The 10519-nt window shown below is 39.2% G+C and overlaps 1 protein-coding gene across 2 annotated transcripts; it reads right to left on the reverse strand.

Annotated features, from left to right (window-relative positions):
* Positions 1–601: 601 nt before the first annotated feature.
* Positions 602–8221, reverse strand: TAAR1 (trace amine associated receptor 1). Of its 2 annotated transcripts, none has more exons than XM_086877122.1 (3): positions 8074–8221; positions 4202–4329; positions 602–1967 (listed from the first exon to the last, which is right to left on the reverse strand). In XM_086877122.1, exon 3 carries the CDS (start codon positions 1930–1932, stop codon positions 862–864), a length of 1071 nt encoding a protein of 356 aa, XP_086733248.1. In that variant the 5' UTR covers positions 1933–1967; positions 4202–4329; positions 8074–8221; the 3' UTR covers positions 602–861. The 2 variants fall into 2 exon arrangements, with proteins under 2 accessions (XP_086733248.1, XP_023780404.2); XM_023924636.2 differs by having other exon boundaries at positions 7943–8221.
* Between the last annotated feature and the right edge of the window lie 2298 nt (positions 8222–10519).

A 10519-nucleotide genomic window follows, 5' to 3' on the forward strand; every position in this document is an offset into this window, starting at 1 on the left:
TCACAATTATCCATGTGCTTTCCTTGAAAGCTCTTACAGCATTTCCAGGAGACAAAATAACAATATGTCAAAGCTAAGAAAAAAGTTCTCTAAGATGGAAAGTAGAAAATCTTTTACATCTGAACACCCATTAGATAGACATAATTTTCTGGCATTGTAAGGTGCAATGCAGGTTTTTTTGCAATTGTTTTTCACTTCATACTTCATATTTTGTCTTGTCTTTGATCTTGTTAAACATGTTTTTGATCTCATTTAGTAGCAAAGCTTTTAAGTGACAAACTCATAAGAGACATGTCCTAGTTGAAATCGAAGCAGAAAGAGCAGCACAGCCTTTCTCTGCCTCCCTTTCCCTCCATGCAGTGTGTTCGTATGGCTGGTCATTGGCCTGTTTTGAGGTCTGCACACATATGAAAAGGGAAGGACAAAACTTAGAGAGCTTTGGGTTATTAGCCAAAGATGCCAAGAAATCCAAAGGAAAATATTTTTCTGCTCTTTCTAGAGGAGAACACAAGGAACACCAATATTGTAAAATACAAACACACCTTATTCAAGAAATTAATCTGTTGTGTCAGAATATTTTTTTAATTATGAAGATCAGGGATATAAACTGCTGTAAGTTTTTTAAAACGGAAGTCTTACTCTGTCTGTGCATTGCAAATAAATAGATACAATCAAAACACAACATGCAAAACCCAATCTGGAATGAAAGAATACATGAAGCGCAATGGTTGCTTAATGGCTTGAACTACATTTGGTAAATAGGCAAACAAATAGGTGTTTCCTTCCTTCACAGCTCTTACATCTGGGAGTTCAGCCTCCAGGCAAAAGTTCAAAGCCATGAATACAACCATTTAAAGCACGTTAGTCTGAAAACAAATGAGTCCTGGAAGAGTCCTGTTGAAAAACTTTTCCAAACAGAATAATTTTCAATGCCCTGCGAAACCACATGTAAAAAAATGCATAAACAATTGGGTTAAATGTAGAATTTAAATAGCCAAACCAAACCAAAGCATCAATGAGAACAGGAGGTATCACGTAATTCATAAACGGATTGGTAGCTGTAAAGAAGAAGAATGGAGTCCAGCAGATGAGAAACACTCCCATTATTATGCCTAAAGTCTTAGCAGCTTTCCTTTCTCTGCAGAATGAAATGTGCTGCTTCATTTCAAATTGCATTTTTTTTCTGCTAATTGCATCGATGGATCTTGCCTGCTTCTTGGCTACAGAGTATATTTTCCTATAGATGTACAGCATAACAAATCCAGGAATGTAAAAAGACACTACAGAGGCCACAATACCCGAAGTTTCGCTAAAACTGAGAAAGCATCCTCCTGCACAGTGGACATGATCATAAATCTTTTCTGCCCCTCTCAAGTTTAGGTCTAGAAAGATCATCCCAAAAGCAAAAGCAGCAGGGACCATCCAGCTTATACACACCATGACCACAATGACAAAAGTATTTATCTTTGATTTGTATCTTAAAGGGTCACACACGGCATAGTAGCGGTCGATGGATATGAAGGAAAGATGGAAGATAGAAGCTGTGCTCAGCATAATGTCCATGCTCGTGTGGATCTTGCAGAAGAACTCCCCAAAATACCAGCAGTGCTCAACAGAGCGCACCATGCTGCAGGGCATGATGAAGAATCCCAGCAGGAAGTCTACGGTGGCCATTGAAAGGATGAGGAAATTTGTAGGCGTGTGGAGCTGCTTGAAATGTGATATTGAGATGATAACAGTCAAATTTCCGACCACTGTGGCCAAAATAATGCAAGCCATGAAGATGTACATGGAAATACGGATACTGTTTGACCAGCTGCTCCTTATGCAAGAGCCATTTACGGATTCACAGCCCAGTTGCATCCTTATTGGGGTCTCAAATCCACGTAGGTATGCAGCACAGGTACTGGTTTTTCTAATTCTGAGGTACATTTACGACTGTTTTTCCATTTTCTAGATGGGAAGAGCTGCAGAGAGGAAAATAAAAGGGCATTGTAAACACCTTAAGTTGTCTGGATGTGTAGGATGTGTAGCACATTCACATTTAAGAAGGATGAAAGTATTTTGTAATCACATTTAGCAGAATGACACTTTTATCATCTGACTTCCCTGGAAATGAGAACCTTCTTTGACAAAATAAACTCCATAATGGGGTGCACTCGCACCAGGACAGCAGTGACCCTGAGAGGCCTGCACTGGGCAGTGCCTTTTCCAGTGGGCAGATGAGAAGCCCTTTTCAATATTTCCTGTTTCTGTTTTCAGTCCTAGTCTTCTTCATCAATATTGGCCAAAGTCCTGCATCTCCACTTTGCTCTTGAAAATCGGTAATTTTAAATTCTGAAGGTCCCTCAACTTCTTTTTGAATGCATAAGTCTAAAACCTACAAGTCTAAAGTGAAGGCTACAGCTGAGAAGTCCATGTGTGACCTCCCCTCCAGCCCTGTCCTGATAGTGATGACTGGACAGATCAAGTGTTACTGGAAAATCCTTGCAGGCTCTTGCTGTAAATAGAGATGCAAGGGAGAGATCCAAGAGAATAAAAAAAAAATTTTCTGCCCTTTTGCTGACAAAATAAAATGGAATAATATGACTAATCTGAAACATTATCTGCTGTACAAGCAATTTTTTTTTTTTCTGTTGAGCTCTATTTTTTTTCAGTGCTAGTAGTTTAGCATTACTGTGAGAATTGATTATATTAATCTGTTTTTTAGCTAAAGCACAAACATGGAGAGAAACATTTTCAGAACACAGGTTTAGTTTACATCTAAGGACAAAAATATCCTTGTCCTCATGTGTAGGCAGTAGCATGTCCCTTTTGCAAGTCACTCTTTTTATGAAAACTTTTAAGGAAAGTACTTAAGCACTTGGCAAGCAATATTTATTTTGGAAAAATCTGTTTTTCTTTTAAACAACAGAAAGATAGTGTTATTGTGAAAAACAGAGATCATTAGCATATGTTGTTCAGTAGCACTATCATTATGGTATAAAATGGCTGTCAGAAAAATACTGACATGGCAATTCAGCCAGTACTGATTTAAACCACCTGCTTTGGGATTTAGTTGCCTTTGGTTATTCTGGATAGAACACAAAAAAAAAAAAAAAATCTGTCCCATATGAAACCAAATGTTACTACAAGCACACTGGAAGCTGAATGAACATAAACAAAAATCTACAGCTAGCAAAACCTTGACAGCTACAACTAGCAAACAGCCTGTGATATACAGGAGGATTTTGCAAGTAGGGCCGGGCAGTAGCACCCAAGTGCCAGCACTTCAAACCAAAGGTTCACCCAAAGGCACTGTCAGGAGTGGGGGACACATGGAGTCTATTTATGTACTGTTTGGGGTGCTTTTCACTTCCCCTTTTTTCTGCCTACTAATACTTAACACCATCTCTAGTATTTTTCACCTCATTTCAATTATCACTTCGTATACCTTTTCCTTCCGTTTTTGTCAGCCTCTTCATATTTATTTTCGTGCCTGTCATTCCTTCTTTCAGCACATTTACACCCAAGGTAGAGAAAGCACAGCAAGATGAGTATTTATTAACCCAAATTTTCAATTTTCAATTTTCAATTTTCAATTTTCAATTTTCACAGTAGAAAGAATTAAACATCAATTTAACTGTTTCTACTAGGCATCATTAAAAAGGTTTTAAGCCTGTTAAGACTGTAAATATGTCACATAGATTTTGAACTTCATTTGTTCTGTATAAAAATATAAATAAATTAAACAATTGTGGTAAAACAGTCTATGAAGCCAATCAAAAAGGATTAACATGCTATCTTTAGTTTTCCTTAATATTTTAAAGATTAATAACTTCTCTGTTGTTTTCTGATAGATAAACTGTTTAGCTATCTGATAGATAAACTGTTTTAATTATTAAAGAAATATGATCTGCCCTGAAAACAGGTTTTCTTAAAAAAGAAAAAACGGGGAATTTTTTTATTTTTTATTTTTTAATAAAAATAAGTAGAAACCCAAACCAAAGGATGAAGAAAACTGAGATCAAGTGCATGGTTTTGCATTACATTGAAATTAAATAAATCAAAGCAAATGTGGAAAACTGTTCAAGTGAGCTGAACTCTGAAGAAGTTTTCAAGAAGAAAGAAGAATGATTTCCTTCCATGTATAGTTACAAAGGTTAAAATGTAATAAAATGAAAATATTAAGAAGCATACTCTTAAAAACCTCTTTTTTTACCTTTGTCACTTCATGCTGGGTAGAAGTCTGCTCTTGGCACTCATTTGTTTTCTGCTGGTTGAATGACACTTCTTCCTTTTAAAGACGATCTCAAAAGGCTGCTGATCCTCTTCAGCACCATTACAGCTCTGGGCAACACAAATTTTGAGAGAAGAGATTTTTAATCCACAGCTGGAGGAGCCTCCAGAAACCCCTGTGTATTACGGGGGAATGCTGGTGTGCTGAACAGATTCTGGGCTGTTTGACTCAATAGCAGCTGTTGATGTGAATAGTAGCTTGGACTGTTTATTTTATCACACTTGTAGAGAACAAAATCATGGCTCATATTTGTTTAATGGACCTTATTTATAGGTGAATTGAATTGATTTGAAGGAAATTCACTTGTTCGATTAAATGTTGCGGCCCAGTATTATCTAAGCAAAGAACAAAAGACACCATGTAGTCTACCTCCTGTAAGCTTTTAAAATACAGCAAAATACATAAGTATAGCTTGGTTACAGCAGCATGTAAGATTTCCTTGAAAAGGTATAATGTAGACAGAATGACACATTGTGTATTTACCAGCCTAGTTATGATTACTGAGCAAACAGATTTAATCTAGAAGATCACCAGTTAACAGCTATTTGCAAGATACAACTGTTGCAAAAGTGTTTTAAGTAAACACCTATTATTGGCTGTACCAGAGTCATGGATGAGGAGCATCAATTTTTTGCTCCACAAAGGACCATGCAGCCTTTTAAAATGGTGATACTGCTGAATGTAAAAGAGCATTATTGTGATGATGACCATCATGGCTAAAGCCCAGCTAAGATGGGTGCCTCAAAGGCATATGTGACAAATTGGGTTAAGATAATACTTCTTGCAAAGGATGACCTGGGTTAGCCAATTTACTATGTTATGTGTACAAAAATCAAAATGGGTGCATACAACTCAGTTCTTTAATTTTTTTTTGGCGGCTGCTCTCACAGACAGGCTGGGGTTTTGCACAACAACTTTTCTTTGCTATAGTAAGACAGTTTGACAACTAAAAAAAGTGCAGAAACAATGATCAGGCTGAGAGAGAAACCACTGGAGAGTGTCAAGAGGATGTGTTAAGGAGTCAGGTCTGATTCTTCAGAGCTGGGGAAAAGTGAAAAAGACATATCCCAAATACTGGTCTGTGAAAGAGGCGTTCACCCTTCTGAGATGCTGTGTGCTTCCTCAGAGCCAGGCACTTCTCTGTGAGGAGTGAAGGTTTAGACCTTGGAAATTACTGTCTTGACACGTATACATTTTATAGGAAGGTAAAATTTAGGGGAACAAACCCATGTTGCATTACTCTGCACAACTCGTTGTTACACAGAAGTCTGGCAGGCAGCTCATTTTGGGCACTCAGTCCAAGGCCACCCAGGCATGCATGCAGTGCTCTCCCACCACGCTCCATCCTCTCTCCCTTGAGTAACACAGGGCCAAAACTCAAGGGCATTTTCTGGAATGGCAGCTCTGCTTCAAGTGTTTGTTCCAGAGGCACCAACTTGCAAACCTCTGGGGGAACCCCTGGGGCTGGGAAGCTTCCCCTGCCCTGAGCAGGTCTGCCCTGCTGCAGAGGGACAGGCAGCAGCCAGCCATGGAGTGTGGGTTTTGCTTTGCCTCCTCTTGTGCCCAGGCTGTGCATCTGGTCAGGGAGTGCTTCCCTCCATCTCCTGGCTTGCAATAAAATTGTGCTGCAAGACCCACACACATTGGAACAGAGTGAGACACAGGTCTAGGGGGAGATGTAAGCATGGGAATGATGGTATTTAACAGTGTGTTGGCTGAAAGTAAAGCAGGAGGTTTTGATAGATTAATTAAATAATTAAGCAGGCCAAATTGTCAACTAATTTAGAGTAAGAAAGAGCACTGTGGTAGAAAGCTTTCACTCTGTTGGTGCAGATGCTTCAAACAGGCATTTTCTTGTGCCTTCATGCTGATGTGGATCATGAGAATATTCTCAGACTCTCTTCTTAAAATATCAAAGAGAAACATGTTTTTCTGAGAACTCAAAGCACTCATAAACTGTCAGTGTTTAGCAGTCTTTTGAATCTGTAGAATATTAAAGCAGTTATATGTCAAAATTTAAAGTAAAAATGTTTCTACAAAATTGTTGCCATGGCTTTTTTTTCTAAAAAAAAAATAGATTTCTGCAGTAAGTTGCTTTCAGAGTTTTGGAAAACCAAGAAAGAGAGACATCACAATGTCTAGAATACTGGGGGTCATCTACTCTCCTTGTTTGTTTGTCTTTAATACATAAAGTAATTTAAATGGAAAACAGCACAGGAGGGAATGGAAATATCACTTTTTTCAGACACCAAACCTATTTGAAAAATGTGTTGAAAAGTTATCATGTCCTTCTTACACAAAACTGTGTAAGGGACACTGGAAATGGGAAAGAACAGAAAAACACTTGAGAATGAGAACTTTTACTGTGAGAAAAAAGTCAGGAAAGCACTGGTTTCTACTGTGGTACATTTAGCTTACACTTCTCTGGGTACTGTTTGGTCAATCAACAGAAAGTTTCTCATTTTCACACAGTTCACTTTAAAAACCATTTCTCTGTTAGGGGAACCATGGATTTATAAATGCTGGAGGCTGTAAGGTGACCCTATGGCTGAAGAGGAGTTTTGAAAGTGTGTAACTCCACTCATCTCTTATACAGTTCTCAGGAGAAAAAAAAAAAAAAAAAAAAAGAAAAGGAGCACAATATTAAAAAGAAAAAAAAAATCTTCCTAAATTTCCATTCATATGCTTGAAATCTAGGGGGAAATGTCCAAGTTCCCAACAAGCTATTAGTACAAAATAATTATTTGTTTATAGGGGTTAAACAAGAAGGTCTGGCAACTACCAATCTGAATGCTACTTCTGCAAACCTGGTACAATTCCACTGAAGACTGTCTGAAATTAGCCCAGATTTGTACCAGAGGAATTTGGAGAATAGATGAGATGACTGAGCTGTAGACCTTTTCCCATGGTTTCTATTCTTAGTTTTGAGTGAAAGACATTTCTTTTCATTGCCAAGTAAAGCCAGCTGTTTATACAGAGTAATGAAATGTTTGTGCTCTTTCTGCAAGTATAATCCTTAGGATAAGGACTATAAATCCAAACTCCAATGAACATGCAAATCTCTGAAATATACAGAGGGGTAAGAGATTCCAAGAAAATAATGTTTTAATAGCAAAGCAAAACACATCCACCCAAAGCCAAGAAACTATCTCAGCAAGGGGTGAGGGATTCTACGATATTTGGTAGGCTCAGTAAGCAATGCCATAACAGAGTCCATTGCCTTCACTCTGCAGAAAAAGCTTCTCTCAGGGCTCCCGAGGGCAGCAGCAGCCCCTTGCCTCTCACTCCAGCAGGTCAAGTGAATCCTTGCAGCCACAGCACAGAGGCACAGCGGGGCAGGTCCCTTGTGCCTTGCCAGTGCTTCTCAGCACCCATCAATCCAACAGGAGCAAACTGTGCTTACTGACTCTAACTGCTTTGTTGATATTTGCTGGCCCCTGAACAACACCTCCAAAAAGAAGGCAAACACAGAGGAGAGAGGCGCTGAAGAGTGAAAAGATCCCATTCTGCATCCTTATGGCCCTCTAATAACTTCACAGAAAGGAAAGAACCTTACTCTGAGTTCACAGCTATCTGCGAAAAGAGCTTTGCCCCCTAACTATGTTTCTCTTTCAGCCACTGGGAATGAATGGCTTTTTAAATCACACTTTAAATCATACTTACTGCTGTTGATGCTATTGCTGTTTACTACAGAAAGAACAGTGCAGAACAACAGCTTTTATCTTCAGTGCTAACCGTAGGAGATTCATCTTTGTAAGAAAATTATATCCCAGACTGGCATATGAGCAGCTCACCATATTCCGGACTGCATGTCTCGGGGATGATACGGCACAGGAGTCACTTCCTCATCAGCAGCCGGCACAGGCTGCAGATACAGCATAGCACTGACTCATTCCACACCAATTCTCCCAGCTAAGTGGCTGCATGCTTGGTCTGACTGGTCCACAGCCTGCTGGGAAAATCTCATCAACTGGATGACGTAAATCTTAAATATCCAGAAAAGATAAACATGCAATAAATCTATTCTGACACAAGCCACTAGCATGTGCAAAGATGAATCAACTTGAAGTAAGATAAAGCCAGGCTTCTTTCATGAAAAGAAGTATGCAAAGTGAAGGAAATATTTGTTATGGTCAAAGAACAGACAAAGCTAAAAGCACCAAACTGTTTTGAAGATTGCCCAATATTTCACTTCCTCCTTTCAGTTTTGTTTAATGTTGACAAACCTTAACACTTTCAGTTATCTTTAAAAATTTGATTTGCCTATCTCAGGCTGGATATTTTCCAAAAACTCTAAGCACAATACTTTGACAGTATCAGACAAGAAAACTGATTAAAAGCCATTGCTTCCTTCTAATGAAAAATTTTGCTAGCTGTTTATTTATGATGCTCAGGTATTTATATGATATGCTTTGGAGCAGGGACTTAAGAGCTGTTGCTTTCTTATTGATATACTTTTACCATACCAGAGAACTATACCTGCAGCTCATTGACAGCATCCCTCATCTTCAAACAATAGTTTGAGTATTGCTGTGGAACTCAAGAAGGATCATCCTTCCAGGAAAACGTAACCCCAGAGAAAAGAGTTGACCCACTTTGTGTCAGTTTGTGTGTGCCACTTGGTGGGCTGCATAGGTGGAGAGCCAGGCCTTTCAGCTCCTGCTCCCCAGAGGTTTCTCTGAGCCTGCAGTGGGACCTGTGAGGCTCAGGCTACAACTTCTCCCCTGGGTTTTGGGGTTGGGATAAGCTTAGGACATAGGAAAGTACGGCACTGGCAAAGTGGAAGAAAGGACTTAAGGCTGAACTCAGCAGGACAGCTCATGGTGAAATGAAAGTCTTGAAATATCACATTGTGGTCTAGAAGTGTGACTACTCTACTGGAAACCACTGAGAGCTAAAATTGCTAATAAAGACTTATATGTCAATAAATTATGTCCTCTAGCTTGCCTTCTCACAAACTGTTCCCTGTTCCTTTCACAAATGCTGGATTTGACTACAGTAGACACATGCTATTTTCCCAGAAATATTGAATCTGACTGTTTCTAGTAGTCCATTTGCAAGCCCAATAGGCTGCAGATGCCAGTGCTAATGCACTGTGGGCCATTTTTCAGGGGGAAACCTGCCCTCTTTTGCTTCTGCAGTCATTTCTTGCTGCAGGAAGCAGCGATGCTGTGCACGAACATCAGTGGTACCACAGCACTGCAGAAACAGCAACACAACTAGTGCAGAAATTACCAGTGCCAGAGGCTGTACCCTTTCTTGCTGACCCTCTGCTCAGGAAGCCATGCCCGGGCAGCCCATTTTTTTTTTCACCAGAAAAGCTTTATTTATCTTGCCAGTAGGTGCTGTATATCAATTGCTTATCAGGTCACTGAAGAAGAGGTAAGGGTGCACTGAAGTTGATTTGAACTTGATTTATGAATTGTTATTGGGTTCTCACTGACTAGGTAGCTCCTGCCAATACCCATAACACTGAGAGGAAACAGATGGCAACAGGAGGTTCAGATGTTTAAATGTTCCCCTACCAACTTGCATAACTTTTTGTTCATGCAGGTGAGGACTAGGGAAGAGAAAGCATCTCTCTTCTCCTCTCTCCCTTTTTTACCCCCTGTAGTCAATTTTGTTCTTGTCTGCAATTGTTATCAATTCTCTCTTCCATTTGCAAATGTTTGTAAGTCATCAAGATCTAATGATGAGCCTTGGCCAGAGAGAAATACAGGTCACATCCTTGGTGACAGAAGGGACAACGATCTATAAGAAAAGGCTCAGCAGGAAACAACTGACTTTGTAATAATCCCTTGGAAAAATACAGGAGTGGTTACATTAAGTCTTACACAATCCTCAGGTACAAGAGGTTTCTGTTTTTGATTAGTCTAATGCTGAATTTGGAAGAATTCCTCCAAACAGAGGTTAATGTTAACATGAATAAACAACTAAAAGGCCTAATGTAGCATTAAAGACAGTCTCATAAACTCTTCAACAAACAAATGTTTAAGCCTGTTGCTAGGTAATGATGATTGATTAAACTTAAGCTTTTATGTATACACAATCTTCATACATACAGCCATTTGATACTCCTAAGATACAGCTAATTGACACTAGTTATAAAAAGACTACATGTATTATTTTACTCACACCTGCCAAAAGCTTTTTGTCTTTCAGTAGCTACCAGGAAGTACCTCATTATCTATTAATGGCCATGTTTTCAGAGCTTGCTCTTCCCTCCTGTATCTCAGTGTG

The sequence above is a fragment of the Cyanistes caeruleus genome, chromosome 2 (assembly GCF_971803275.1).
Source record: "Cyanistes caeruleus chromosome 2, bCyaCae1.hap1.1, whole genome shotgun sequence".
In the NCBI taxonomy this organism is placed as follows: domain Eukaryota; kingdom Metazoa; phylum Chordata; class Aves; order Passeriformes; family Paridae; genus Cyanistes; species Cyanistes caeruleus.

What these genes read in the sequence shown, in the direction of transcription:
- TAAR1 (XM_086877122.1), bottom strand. Translation starts at nt 1,932, where the DNA reads ATGTACCTCAGAATTAGAAAAACCAGTACCTGTGCTGCATACCTACGT.